Source organism: Schistocerca piceifrons, chromosome 3 (assembly GCF_021461385.2).
Source record: "Schistocerca piceifrons isolate TAMUIC-IGC-003096 chromosome 3, iqSchPice1.1, whole genome shotgun sequence".
Lineage (NCBI taxonomy): Eukaryota > Metazoa > Arthropoda > Insecta > Orthoptera > Acrididae > Schistocerca > Schistocerca piceifrons.
In genome coordinates this window covers 906540112-906553768 of record NC_060140.1, presented here as the reverse complement: position 1 = coordinate 906553768, position 13657 = coordinate 906540112, and the positions used below count along the sequence as shown (strand labels likewise).

Below are 13657 nucleotides of genomic sequence, written 5' to 3'. Positions count from 1 at the left end.
CCCTCTCCTGCCCCCTGCCTCGGCCCTCCTCCCTCTCCTGCCCCCCGCCTCGGCCCTCCTCCCTCTCCTGCCCCCCGCCTCGGACCTCCTCCCTCTCCTGCCCCCTTCCACGGCCCCATCCCTCTCCTGCCCCCTGCCATGGCACCCATCCCTCTCCTGCCCCCTGCCATGGCACCCATCCCTCTCCTGCCCCCTGCCATGGCACCCATCCCTCCCTGCCCCCTGCCATGGCATCCATCCCTCCCTGCCCTTTCTCGGCCCTCCTCCCTCTCCTGCCCCCTGCTCAGCCCTCCTCCCGCTCCTGCCCGGCCCTCCTCCCTCTCCTGCCCGGCCCTCCTCCCTCTCCTGCCCGGCCCTCCTCCCTCTCCTGCCCGGCCCTCCTCCCTCTCCTGCCCGGCCCTCCTCCCTCTCCTGCCCGGCCCTCGTCCCTCTCCTGCCCGGCCCTCCTCCCTCTCCTGCCCGGCCCTCGTCCCTCTCCTGCCTGGCCCTCCTCCCTCTCCTGCCCGGCCGTCCCCCCTCTCCTGCCCCCTGCCTCGGCACTCCCCCTCTCCTGCCCCCTGAATCGGCACTCCCCCCTCTCCTGCCCCCTGCCTCGGCACTCCCCCCTCTCCTGCCCCCTGCCTCGGCACTCCCCCCTCTCCTGCCCCATGCCTCGGCACTCCCCCTCTCCTGCCCCATTCCTCGGCACTCCCCCCTCTCCTGCCCCCCTGCCTCGACCCTCCCCCCTCCTGCCCACTGCCTCGGCCACCCTCTCCTGCCCCCTGCCACGGCCCTCGCACCCTCTCCTGCCCCCTGCCTCGGCCCTCCCCCCTCCAGGCCCCTGCCTCGGCCCTCCGCCCTCTATTGCCCCCCACCTCGGCCCTCCCCCCTCTCCTGCCCCCCGCCTCGGCCCTCCCCCCTCTCCTGCCCCCCGCCTCGGCCCTCCCCCCTCTCCTGCCCCCCGCCTCGGCCCTCCCCTCTCCTGCCCCCCGCCTCGTCCCTCCCCCGTCTCCTGACCCTGCCTCGTCCCTCCCCCCACCCCTGCACCCAGCCTCGTCCCTCCCCCCACCCCTGCACCCTGCCTCGTCCATCCCCCCCTCTCCTGCCCCCTGCCTCGTCCATCCCCCCCTCTCCTGCCCCCTGCCTCGTTTATCCCCCCTCTCCTGCCCCCTGCCTCGTCCCTCCCCCCTCTCCTGCCCGCTGCCTCGTCCCTCCCCCCTCTCCTGCCCGCTGCCTCGTCCCTCCCCCCTCTCCTGCCCCTTGCCTCGTCCCATCCCCCTCTCCAGCCTCCTGCCTCGGCCCTCTCCCCTGTCCTGCCCCCTGCCTCGGCCCTCCCCCCTCTCTTGCCCTCTGCCTCGCCCCTCCCCCCTCTCTTGCCCTCTGCCTCGCCCCTCCCCCCTCTCCTGCCCCCTGCTCGGCCCTCCACCCTCTCCTGCCCACTGCCTCGGCCCTCCCCCCTCTCCTGCCCCCTACCTCGGCCCTCCCCCCTCTCCTGCCCCCTACCTCGGCCCTCCCCCCTCTCCTGCCCCCTGCCTCGGCCCTCCCCCCTCTCCTGCCCCCTGCCTCGGCCCTCCCCCCTCTCCTGCCCCCTACCACTGCCCTCCCCCTCTCCTGCCCCCTACCACTGCCCTCCCCCTCTCCTGCCCCCTACCACTGCCCTCCCCCTCTCCTGCCCCCTGCCTCGGCCCTCCCCCTCTCCTGCCCCCTGCCTCGGCCCTCCCCCCTCTCCTGCACCCTGCCACTACCCTCCCCCGCTCCTGCCCCCTGCCTTGGCCCTCCCCCCTCTCCTGCCCCCTGCCTCGGCCCTCCCCTCTCTTCTGCCCCCCTACCTCGGCCCTCCCCCCTCTCCTGCACCATGCCTCGGCCCTCCCCGTTCACCTGCCCCCTGCCTCCCTGGCCACTGACTCGTCCCTCCTCGCTTGCCTGGCCCCTGACTCGACCCTCCTCGCTGGCCTGGCCCCTGACTCGTCCCTCCTCGCTCGCCTGGCCCCTGACTCGGCCCTCCTCGCTCGCCTGGCCCCTGACTCGGCCCTCCTCGCTCGCCTGGCCCCTGACTCGGCCCTCCTCGCTCGCCTGGCCCCTGACTCGGCCCTCCTCGCTCGCCTGGCCCCTGACTCGGCCCTCCTCGCTCGCCTGGCCCCTGACTCGGCCCTCCTCGCTCGCCTGGCCCCTGACTCGGCCCTCCTCGCTCGCCTGGCCCCTGACTCGGCCCTCCTCGCTCGCCTGGCCCCTGACCCGGCCCTCCTCGCTCGCCTGGCCCCTGACCCGGCCCTCCTCGCTCGCCTGGCCCCTGACCCGGCCCTCCTCGCTCGCCTGGCCCCTGACCCGGCCCTCCTCGCTCGCCTGGCCCCTGACCCGGCCCTCCTCGCTCGCCTGGCCCCTGACCCGGCCCTCCTCGCTCGCCTGGCCCCTGGCCCGGCCCTCCTCGCTCGCCTGGCCCCTGGCCCGGCCCTCCTCGCTCGCCTGGCCCCTGGCCCGGCCCTCCTCGCTCGCCTGGCCCCTGGCCCGGCCCTCCTCGCTCGCCTGGCCCCTGGCCCGGCCCTCCCCGCTCGCCTGGCCCCTGACTCGGCCCTCCTCGCTCGCCTGGCCCCTGACTCGGCCCTCCTCGCTCGCCTGGCCCCTGGCCCGGCCCTCCTCGCTCGCCTGGCCCCTGGCCCGGCCCTCCTCGCTCGCCTGGCCCCTGACCCGGCCCTCCTCGCTCGCCTGGCCCCTGACCCGGCCCTCCTCGCTCGCCTGGCCCCTGACCCGGCCCTCCTCGCTCGCCTGGCCCCTGACCCGGCCCTCCTCGCTCGCCTGGCCCCTGACCCGGCCCTCCTCGCTCGCCTGGCCCCTGACCCGGCCCTCCTCGCTCGCCTGGCCCCTGACCCGGCCCTCCTCGCTCGCCTGGCCCCTGGCCCGGCCCTCCTCGCTCGCCTGGCCCCTGGCCCGGCCCTCCTCGCTCGCCTGGCCCCTGGCCCGGCCCTCCTCGCTCGCCTGGCCCCTGGCCCGGCCCTCCCCGGTCGCCTGGCCCCTGACCCGGCCCTCCCCGCTCGCCTGGCCCCTGACTCGGCCCTCCCCGCTCGCCTGGCCCCTGACTCGGCCCTCCCCGCTCGCCTGGCCCCCGACCCGGCCCTCCCCGCTCGCCTGGCCCCCGACCCGGCCCTCCCCGCTCGCCTGGCCCCCGACCCGGCCCTCCCCGCTCGCCTGGCCCCCGGCCCGGCCCTCCTCGCTCGCCTGGCCCCCGGCCCGGCCCTCCTCGCTCGCCTGGCCCCCGGCCCGGCCCTCCTCGCTCGCCTGGCCCCCGGCCCGGCCCTCCTCGCTCGCCTGGCCCCTGGCCCGGCCCTCCTCGCTCGCCTGGCCCCTGGCCCGGCCCTCCTCGCTCGCCTGGCCCCTGGCCCGGCCCTCCTCGCTCGCCTGGCCCCTGGCCCGGCCCTCCTCGCTCGCCTGGCCCCTGGCCCGGCCCTCCCCGCTCGCCTGGCCCCTGCCTCGGCCCTCCCCGCTCGCCTGGCCCCTGCCTCGGCACTCCCCGCTCGCCTGGCCCCTGCTCGGCCCTCCTCCCTCTCCTGCCCCCTGCTCGGCCCTCCTCCCTCTCCTGCCCCCTGCTCGGCCCTCCTCCCTCTCCTGCCCCTGCGCGGCCCTCCTCCCTCTCCTGCCCCCTGCCCGGACCTCCTCCCTCTCCTGCCCCCTGCCCGGCCCTCCTCCCTCTCCTGCCCCCTGCCCGGCCCTCCTCCCTCTCCTGCCCCCTGCCCGGCCCTCCTCCCTCTCCTGCCCCCTGCCCGGCCCTCCTCCCTCTCCTGCCCCCTGCCCGGCCCTCCTCCCTCTCCTGCCCCCTGCTCGGCCCCCTCTCCTGCCTCGGCCCTGCCCCCTCTCCTGCTGGGCCCTGCCCCCTCTCCTGCTGGGCCCTGCCCCCTCTCCTGCCGCCTGCCTCGGACACCCCCCTCTCTGGCCGCCTGCCCCCCCACGTTGCTCTCCTCCCTCGTACACCTCCCCCCCCACGTCGCTCTCCCCCCTCGTACACCTCCCCCCCACGTCGCTCTCCCCCCTCGTACACCTCCCCCCGCACGTCGCTCTCCCCCCTCGTACACCTCCCCCCCCACGTCACTGTCCCCCCTTGTACACCTCTCCCCACGTTGCTCTCCCCCCTCGTACACCTCCCCCCCTTCGTACACCTCCGCCACAGGTTCTCTCCCCCCTCGTACACCTCCCCCCCAGGTTCTCTTCCCCCTCGTACACCTCCCCCCCACGTTGCTCTCCCCCCTCGTACACCTCCCCCCCACGTTGCATCCCCGTCGTACACCTCCCCTCCCCACGTTGCTCTCCCCCCGCGTACACCTCCCCCCCCACGTTGCTCACCCCCCTCGTACGCCTCCCCCCCACGTTGCTCTCCCCCGTCGTACACCCCCCCCCCCGCGTTACTCCCCCCCTCGGACACCCCCCTCCACATTGTTCTCCCCCCTCTTAACCCCCCCCTCCCCACGTTGCTCTCCCCAGTCGTACCCCCCCACGTTGCTCTCCCCAGTCGTACCCCCCCACGTTGCTCTCCCCAGTCGTACCCCCCCACGTTGCTCTCACCCCTCGTATCCCTCCCCCCACGTTGGTCTCACCCCTCGTACCCCTCCCCCTCACGTTGCTCTCACCCCTCGTACCCCTCCCCCCACGTTGTTCTCACCCCTCATACTCTCACCCCTCGTACCCCTCCCCCCCACGTTGCTCTCACCCCTCGTACCCTTCCCCCCCATGTTGCTCTCACCCCTCCTACCCCTCCCTCCCACGTTGCTCTCCCAATCGTTTCCCTCCCTCTCACGTTGCCCTCCCCCCTCATTTCCCTCCCTCCCACGTTGCCCACCCCCCTCGTACCCCTCCCTCCCACGTTGCCCACCCCCCTCGTACCCCTCCCTCCCACGTTGCCCTCACCCCCTCGTACCCCTCCCTCCCACGTTGCCCTCACCCCCTGTACCTCTCGCTCCCACGTTGCCCTCCCCCCCTGTACCTCTCGCTCACACGTTGCCCTCCCCCCCTGTACCTCTCGCTCCCACGTTGCCCTCCCCCCCTGTACCCCTCGCTCCCACGTTGCTCTCCCCCCTCGCACCCATCCCTCCCACGTTGCTCTCCCCGCCATCGTTCCCGTCGCCCCTGTTACTCCCTCACCCCCCCTCGTCACCCCTGTTACTCCGTCACCCCCTCGTCGCCCCTGTTACTCCCTCCTCCTCCTCCTCCTCCTCCTCCTCTTCCTCCTTGTTTCGCCAGTTACTCCCTCAGCCCCCTCATTGCCCCTGTTACTCCTTCCTACCCCTCGTTGCTCCTGTTACTCCCTCGTCCCCATCGTTGCTCCTGTTACTCCCTCCTCCCCCTCATTGCCCCTATTCATCCGTCCATCCTGGTTTAACCTCCTATGCCCAATCCTCCTCCACCTTGGTGTCCCTTCGCCTAATTGCTCCTGCCCCTCTCGTTCCCCGCCTGCCCCTCTCGTTCCCCGCCTGCCCCTCTCGTTCCCCGCCTGCCCCTCTCGTTCCCCGCCTGCCCCTCTCGTTCCCCGCCTGCCCCTCTCGTTCCCCGCCTGCCCCTCTCGTTCCCCGCCTGCCCATCTCGTTCCCCGCCTGCCCCTCTCGTTCCCCGCCTGCCCCTCTCGTTCCCCGCCTGCCCCTCTCGTTCGCCGCCTGCCCCTCTCGTTCGCCGCCTGCCCCTCTCGTTCGCCGCCTGCCCCTCTCGTTCCCCGCCTGCCCCTCTCGTTCCCCTCCTGCCCCTCTCGTTCCCCGCCTGCCCCTCTCGTTCCCCGCCTGCCCCTCTCGTTCGCCGCCTGCCCCTCTCGTTCCCCGCCTGCCCCTCTCGTTCGCCGCCTGCCCCTCTCGTTCCCCGCCTGCCCCTCTCGTCCCCCTCCTGCCCATCTCGCCCCCTCCTGCCCATCTCGTCCCCCTCCTGCCCATCTCGTCCCCCTCCTGCCCATCTCGTCCCCCTCCTGCCCATCTCGTCCCCCTCCTGCCCATCTCGTACCCCTCCTGCCCCTCTCGTACCCCTCCTGCCCCTCTCGTCCCCCTCCTGCCCCTCTCGTCACCCTCCTGCCCCTCTCGTCACCCTCCTGCCCCTCTCGTCACCCTCCTGCCCCTCTCGTCACCCTCCTGCCCCTCTCGTCCCCCTCCTGACCATCTCGTCCCCCCCTTACCATCTCGTCCCCCTCCTGCCCCTCTCGTCCCCCTCCTGCCCCTCTCGTCCCCCTCCTGCCCCTCTCGTCCCCCTCCTGCCCCTCTCGTCCCCCTCCTGCCCATCTCGTCCCCCCCTTACCATCTCGTCCCCCTCCTGCCCCTCTCGTCCCCCTCCTGCCCCTCTCGTCCCCCTCCTGCCCCTCTCGTCCCCCTCCTGCCCCTCTCGTCCCCCTCCTGCCCCTCTCGTCCCCCTCCTGCCCATCTCGTCCCCCTCCTGCCCCTCTCGTCCCCCTGCTGCCCATCTCGTCCCCCTCTTGCCCATCTCGTCCCCCTCCTTCCCCTCTCGTCCCCCTCCTGCCTCTCTCGTCCCCCTCCTGTCCCAATCGTCCCCCTCCTGCCCCTCTCGTCCCCTTATATGTCAGCTTCAGGGTGAAGGTTGCATCACCCTTCGCCCGGGGCCCTTGCCACCCACACATTTTCGCGGAATCTCTTCCGCTTCCTATCTCTCTCTGCCATGCACAATCTCTCCTACTGGTTATCCCTCTCTCCCTGTCTGGCCATCTCTTCCTCTTGGCCACCCCTCTCCCTCCCTGGCCACCCTGTCCTCTCGCTGGCCACCCTGCCCTCTTCCTCCCTGGCTACCCTGTCCTCTCCCTGGCCACCCTGCCCTCTTCCTCCCTGGCTACCTTGTCCTCTCCCTGGCCACCCTGCCCTCTTCCTCCCTGGCTACCCTGCCCTCTTCCTCCCAGGCTACCCTGCCCTCTTCCTCCCTGGCTACCCTGCCCTCTTCCTCCCAGGCTACCCTGCCCTCTTCCTCCCTGGCTACCCTGCCCTCTTCCTCCCAGGCTACCCTGCCCTCTTCCTCCCTGGCTACCGTGCCCTCTCCCTCCCTGGCCACCCTGCCCTCTCCCTCCCTGGCCACCCTGCCCTCTCCCTCCCTGGCCACCCTGCCCTCTCCCTCCCTGGCCACCCTGCCCTCTCCCTCCCTGGCCACCCTGCCCTCTCCCTCCCTGGCCACCCTGTCCTCTCGCTGGCCACCCTGCCCTCTTCCTCCCTGGCTACCCTGTCCTCTCGCTGGCTACCCTGCCCTCTTCCTCCCTGGCTAGCCTGTCCTCTCCCTGGCTACCCTGCCCTCTTCCTCCCTGGCTACCCTGCCCTCTTCCTCCCTGGCTACCGTGGCCTCTTCCTCCCTGGCTACCGTGCCCTCTTCCTCCCTGGCTACCCTACCCTCTCCCTGGCCACCCTGCCCTCTTCCTCCCTGGCTACCTTACCCTCTGCCTGGCCACCCTGCCCTCTTCCTCCCTGTCTACCCTACCCTCTCCCTGGCCACCCTGCCCTCTTCCTCCCTGGCCACCCTGCTCTCTCCCTCCCTGGCCACCCTGCCCTCTCCCTCCCTGGCCACCCTGCTCTCTCCCTCCCTGGCCACCCTGCCCTCTCCCTCCCTGGCCACCCTGCCCTCTCCCTCCCTGGCCACCCTGCCCTCTCCCTCCCTGGCCACCCTGCCCTCTCCCTCCCTGGCCACCCTGCCCTCTCCCTCCCTGGCCACTCTGCCCTCTCCCTCCCTGGCCACTCTGCCCTCTCCCTCCCTGGCCACCCTGCCCTCTCCCTCCCTGGCCACCCTGCCCTCTCCCTCCCTGGCCACTCTGCCCTCTCCCTCCCTGGCCACCCTGCCCTCTCCCTCCCTGGCCACCCTGCCCTCTCCCTCCCTGGCCACCCTGCCCTCTCCCTCCCTGGCCACCCTGCCCTCTCCCTCCCTGGCCACTCTGCCCTCTCCCTCCCTGGCCACCCTGCCCTCTCCCTCCCTGGCCACCCTGCCCTCTCCCTCCCTGGCCACCCTGCCCTCTCCCTCCCTGGCCACCCTGCCCTCTCCCTCCCTGGCCACCCTGCCCTCTCCCTCCCTGGCCACCCTGCCCTCTCCCTCCCTGGCCACCCTGCCCTCTCCCTCCCTGGCCACCCTGCCCTCTCCCTCCCTGGCCACTCTGCCCTCTCCCTCCCTGGCCACCCTGCCCTCTCCCTCCCTGGCCACCCTGCCCTGTCACTCCCTGGCCAACCTGCCCTCTCCCTCCCTGGCCAACCTGCCCTCTCCCTCCCTGGCCAACCTGCCCTCTCCCTCCCTGGTCACCCTGCCCTCTCCCTCCCTGGTCACCCTGCCCTCTCCCTCCCTGGCCACCCTGCCCTCTCCCTCGCTGGCCACCCTGCCCTCTCCCTCCCTGGTCACCCTGCCCTCTCCCTCCCTGGCCACCCTGCCCTCTCCCTCCCTGGGCACCCTGCCCCCTCCCTCTCTGGCTACCCTGTCCTCTCCCTCTCTGGCCACCCTGTCCTCTCCCTGGCCACCCTGCCCTCTCCCTCGCCACCCTGCCCTCTCCCTCCCTGGCTACCCTGTCCTCTCCCTGGCTACCCTGTCCTCTCCCTGGCCACCCTGCCCTCTCCCTGGCCACCCTGACCTCTCCCTCCCTGGCCACCCTGCCCTCTCCCTCCCTGGCCACCCTGCCCTCTCCCTCCCTGGCCACCCTGCCCTCTCCCTCCCTGGCCACCCTGCCCTGTCCCTCCCTGGCCACCCTGCCCTGTCCCTCCCTGGCCACCCTGCCCTGTCCCTCCCTGGCCACCCTGCCCTGTCCCTCCCTGGCCACCCTGCCCTGTCCCTCCCTGGCCACCCTGCCCTGTCCCTCCCTGGCCACCCTGCCCTGTCCCTCCCTGGCCACCCTGCCCTGTCCCTCCCTGGCCACCCTGCCCTGTCCCTCCCTGGCCACCCTGCCCTGTCCCTCCCTGGCCACCCTGCCCTGTCCCTCCCTGGCCACCCTGCCCTGTCCCTCCCTGGCCACCCTGCCCTGTCCCTCCCTGGCCACCCTGCCCTGTCCCTCCCTGGCCACCCTGCCCTGTCCCTCCCTGGCCACCCTGCCCTGTCCCTCCCTGGCCACCCTGCCCTGTCCCTCCCTGGCCACCCTGCCCTGTCCCTCCCTGGCCAACCTGCCCTGTCCCTCCCTGGCCAACCTGCCCTCTCCCTCCCTGGCCAACCTGCCCTCTCCCTCCCTGGCCAACCTGCCCTCTCCCTCCCTGGCCAACCTGCCCTCTCCCTCCCTGGCCAACCTGCCCTCTCCCTCCCTGGCCAACCTGCCCTCTCCCTCCCTGGCCACCCTGCCCTCTCCCTCCCTGGCCACCCTGTCCTCTCCCTCCCTGGCCACCCTGTCCTCTCCCTCCCTGGCCACCCTGCCCTCTCCCTCCCTGGCCACCCTGCCCTCTCCCTCCCTGGCCACCCTGCCCTCTCCCTCCCTGGCCACCCTGCCCTCTCCCTCGCTGGCCACCCTGCCCTCTCCCTCGCTGGCCACCCTGCCCTCTCCCTCGCTGGCCACCCTGCCCTCTCCCTCCCCGGCCACCCTGCCCTCTCCCTCCCCGGCCACCCTGCCCTCTCCCTTCCCGGCCACCCTGCCCTCTCCCTCCCCGGCCACCCTGCCCTCTCCCTCCCCGGCCACCCTGCCCTCTCCCTCTCCGGCCACCCTGCCCTCTCCGTCTCCGGCTACCCTGTCCTCTCCCTCTCTGGCTACCCTGTCCTATCCCTGGCCACCCTGCCCTCTCCCTGCCTACCCTGCCCTCTCCCTGCCTACCCTGCCCTCTCCCTGGCCACCCTGCCCTCTCCCTGGCCACCCTGCCCTCTCCCTCCCTGGCCACCCTGCCCTCTCCCTGGCCACCCTGCCCTGTCCCTCCCTGGCCAACCTGCCCTCTCCCTCCCTGGCCACCCTGCCCTCTACCTCCCTGGCCACCCTGCCCTCTCCCTGGCCACCCTCCCTCCTGCTTCCCTATCATCTTAACTCAGCCCTCTCTCCCCTGCCAACCCACCTTAACTCAGCTGCCACTCCCCCTGCCACCCCACTGTAACTCATGTGCTTCTCCCCTTGCCACCCCACTGTAACTCATGTGCCTCTCCCCCTGCCACCCCACCTTAGTAACACAGCTGCTTCTCACCCTGTCACCCCACCTTAATAACACAGCTGCTTCTCACCCTGTCACCCCACCTTAACACAGCTGCTTCTCACCCTGTCACCCTACCTTAACACAGCTGCCTTTCCCCTCGTTGCCGCTCTCCCCCCGTCGCCACTCTCCCCCCTTCCCTACCACTCCCCTCCAATATACCCGTTTATCCCTACTGCTTCTCACCCCTACTCTTCTGTTTACCCTGCTCTCAGTCCTTCCCTACTTGTCACTCCCTTTCTCCCTCCCACTCCCTTTCACATTCCCACATTTTCTCCCTACCTCCCTTTTTCCCATCCTCTCTCAATGCACCTATCTCCATTTCTCCCTTTGCCTTCTTTTCATCCTCCCTCTCTCTTTCTCTGTCTTTCCAGTCCCCTATCTCTCTCCAGTCTCTCTCTTTCTCTCACCAGTCCCCTCTCTGTCTCTCTCTTTCTCTCCTCAGTCCCCCCCTCTCTCTCTCTTTCTCTCCCCAGCCCCCCCCTCTCTCTCTTTCTCTCCCCAGTCCCCCCTCTGTCTCTCCTTTCCTCTCTCACCAGTCCCCCCCTCTCTCTCTCCTTTCCTCTCTCCCCAATCCCCCCCTCTCTCTCTCCTTTCCTCTCTCCCCAGTCCCCCGCTCTGTCTCTCCTTTCCTCTCTCCCCAGTCCCCCCTCTCTCTCTCCTTTCCTCTCTCCCCAGTCCCCCCCCTCTCTCTCTCCCTTCCTCTCTCCCCAGTCCCCTCTCTGTCTCTCTCTTTCTCTCACCAGTCCCCCCCTCTGTCTCTCTCTTTCTCTCACCAGTCCCCCCCCCTCTGTCTCTCCTTTCCTCTCTCCCCAGTCCCCCCCACTCTCTCTCCTTTCCTCTCTCCCCAGTCCCCCCCTCTGTCTCTCCTTTCCTCTCTCCCCAGTCCCCCGCTCTGTCTCTCCTTTCCTCTCTCCCCAGTCCCCCCCCTGTCACTCCTTTCCTCTCTCCCCAGTCCCCCCCTCTGTCACTCCTTTCCTCTCTCCCCAGTCCCCCCCTCTGTCACTCCTTTCCTCTCTCCCCAGTCCCCCCCTCTGTCACTCCTTTCCTCTCTCCCCAGTCCCCCCCTCTGTCACTCCTTTCCTCTCTCCCCAGTCCCCCCCTCTGTCACTCCTTTCCTCTCTCCCCAGTCCCCCTCTCTGTCTCTCCTTTCCTCTCTCCCCAGTCCCCCTCTCTGTCTCTCCATTCCTCTCTCCCCAGTCTCCCCCTCTGTCTCTCCATTCCTCTCTCCCCAGTCTCCCCCTCTGTCTCTCCATTCCTCTCTCCCCAGTCCCCCCTCTCTCTCTCCTTTCCTCTCTCCCCAGTCCCCCTCTCTGTCTCTCCTTTCCTCTCTCCCCAATCCCCCTCTCTGTCTCTCCTTTCCTCTCTCCCCAGTCTCCCCCTCTGTCTCTCCATTCCTCTCTACCCAGTCCCCCCCTCTATCACTCCTCTTCTCTCTCCCCAGTCCCCCTCTATGTCTCTCCTTTTCTCTCTCCCCAGTCCCCCCTCTGTCTCTCCTTTTCTCTCTCCCCAGTCCCCCCTCTGTCTCTCCTTTTCTCTCTCCCCAGTCCCCCCTCTGTCTCTCCTTTTCTCTCTCCCCAGTCCCCCCTCTGTCTCTCCTTTTCTCTCTCCCCAGTCCCCCCTCTGTCTCTCCTTTTCTCTCTCCCCAGTCCCCCCTCTGTCTCTCTCTTTCTCTCCTCAGTCCCCCCCTCTCTCTCTCTTTCTCTCCCCAGCCCCCCCCTCTCTCTCTTTCTCTCCCCAGTCCCCCCTCTGTCTCTCCTTTCCTCTCTCACCAGTCCCCCCCTCTGTCTCTCCATTCCTCTCTCACCAGTCCCCCCCTCTGTCTCTCCATTCCTCTCTCCCCAGTCCCCCCTCTGTCTATCTCTTTCTCTCCCCAGTCCCCCCCCCCTCTGTCTCTCCATTCCTCTCTCCCCAGTCCCCCCTCTGTCTCTCCATTCCTCTCTCCCCAGTCCCCCCTCTGTCTCTCCATTCCTCTCTCCCCAGTCCCCCCTCTGTCTCTCCATTCCTCTCTCCCCAGTCCCCCCTCTGTCTCTCCATTCCTCTCTCCCTTGCCCCCCCCTCTGTCTCTCCATTCCTCTCTCCCCTGTCCCCCCCTCTGTCTCTCCATTCCTCTCTCCTCTGTCCCCCCCTCTGTCTCTCCATTCCTCTCTCCTCAGTCCCCCCTCTGTCTCTCCATTCCTCTCTCCCCAGTCCCCCCTGTCTTTCCTTTCCTCTCTCCCCAGTCCCCCCCTGTCTTTGCTTTCCTCTCTCCCCAGTCCCCCCTCTGTCTCACCTTTCCTCTCTCCCCAGTCCCCCCCTGTCTTTCCTTTCCTCTCTCCCCAGTCCCCCCTCTGTCTCATCTTTCCTCTCTCCCCTGTCCCCCACTCTGTCACTCCTCTTCTCTCTCCCCAGTCCCCCCCTCTCTCTCTCCATTCCTCTCTCCCCAGTCCCCCCTGTCTCTCCTTTCCTCTCTCCCCAGTCCCCCCTCTGTCTCACCTTTCCTCTCTCCCCAGTCCCCCCTCTGTCTCACCTTTCCTCTCTCCCCAGTCCCCCACTCTGTCACTCCTCTTCTCTCTCCCCAGTCCCCCACTCTGTCACTCCTCTTCTCTCTCCCCAGTCCCCCACTCTGTCACTCCTCTTCTCTCTCCCCAGTCCCCCCTCTGTCACTCCTCTTCTCTCTCCCCAGTCCCCCCTCTGCCGCTCCTTTCCTCTCTCCCCAGTCCCCCTCTCTATCACTCCTCTTCTCTCTCCCCAGTCCCCCACTCTGTCACTCCTCTTCTCTCTCCCCAGTCCCCCACTCTGTCACTCCTCTTCTCTCTCCCCAGTCCCCCCTCTGTCACTCCTCTTCTCTCTCCCCAGTCCCCCCTCTGCCGCTCCTTTCCTCTCTCCCCAGTCCCCCTCTCTATCACTCCTCTTCTCTCTCACCAGTCCCCCCCTCTATCACTCCTCTTCTCTCTCACCAGTCCCCCCCTCTGTCTCTCCATTCCTCTCTCCCCAGTCCCCCCTCTGTCTATCTCTTTCTCTCCCCAGTCCCCCCCTCTGTCTCTCCATTCCTCTCTCCCCAGTCCCCCCCTCTGTCTCTCCATTCCTCTCTCCCCAGTCCCCCCCTCTTTCTCTCCATTCTTCTCTCCCCAGTCCCCCCGTCTGTCTCTCCATTCCTCTCTCCCCTGTCCCCCCTCTGTCTCTCCATTCCTCTCTCCCCAGTCCCCCCTCTGTCTCTCATTTCCTCTCTCCCCAGTCCCCCCTGTCTCTCCTTTCTCCCCAGTCCCCTCTCTGTCTTTCCTTTACTCTCTCCCCAGTCCCCCCTCTGTCTCTCCTTTCCTCTCTCCCCAGTCCCCCACTCTGTCACTCCTCTTCCCTCTCCCCAGTCCCCCACTCTGTCACTCCTCTTCCCTCTCCCCAGTCCCCCACTCTGTCACTCCTCTTCCCTCTCCCCAGTCCCCCACTCTGTCACTCCTCTTCCCTCTCCCCAGTCCCCCCTCTGTCTCTCCTTTCCTCTCTCCCCAGTCCCCCTCTCTATCACTCCTCTTCTCTCTCCCCAGTCCCCCTCTCTGTCTCTCCTTTCCTCTCATCCCAGTCCCCCCCCTCTCTCTCCTTTCCTCTCTCCCCAGTCC

At 69.7% G+C, this 13657-nt stretch overlaps 2 protein-coding genes across 2 annotated transcripts; one reads left to right on the top strand and one right to left on the bottom strand.

The window, feature by feature from the left end:
* Positions 1-1834: 1834 nt before the first annotated feature.
* LOC124789192 (proline-rich protein 2-like) lies at positions 1835-6531 on the top strand. Its single transcript, XM_047256486.1, has 4 exons — positions 1835-2385; positions 2432-2535; positions 3064-3936; positions 6527-6531. Exons 1-4 carry the CDS (start codon positions 1835-1837, stop codon positions 6529-6531), a joined length of 1533 nt encoding a protein of 510 aa, XP_047112442.1.
* Positions 6532-6626: 95 nt separating this feature from the next.
* On the bottom strand, positions 6627-9899 carry LOC124789191 (uncharacterized PE-PGRS family protein PE_PGRS54-like). The gene is given in 7 exon segments (XM_047256485.1): positions 6627-6792; positions 6858-6932; positions 6978-7124; positions 7434-8372; positions 8458-9576; positions 9746-9772; positions 9814-9899. Coding segments are annotated over 7 exon segments (2559 nt in total).
* Positions 9900-13657: the final 3758 nt, after the last annotated feature.

Excerpts from the sequence above, each read along its gene's own strand:
- LOC124789192 (XM_047256486.1), top strand. The coding sequence starts at position 1,835 with ATGCCTCGGCCCTCCCCGTTCACCTGCCCCCTGCCTCCCTGGCCACTG. Across the intron at positions 2,386-2,431 it reads CGGCCCTCCTCGCTCGCCTG|TCCTCGCTCGCCTGGCCCCT; the intron begins GCCCCTGGCCCG and ends CTGGCCCGGCCC. Across the intron at positions 2,536-3,063 it reads CGGCCCTCCCCGCTCGCCTG|CCCGCTCGCCTGGCCCCCGA; the intron begins GCCCCTGACTCG and ends GACTCGGCCCTC.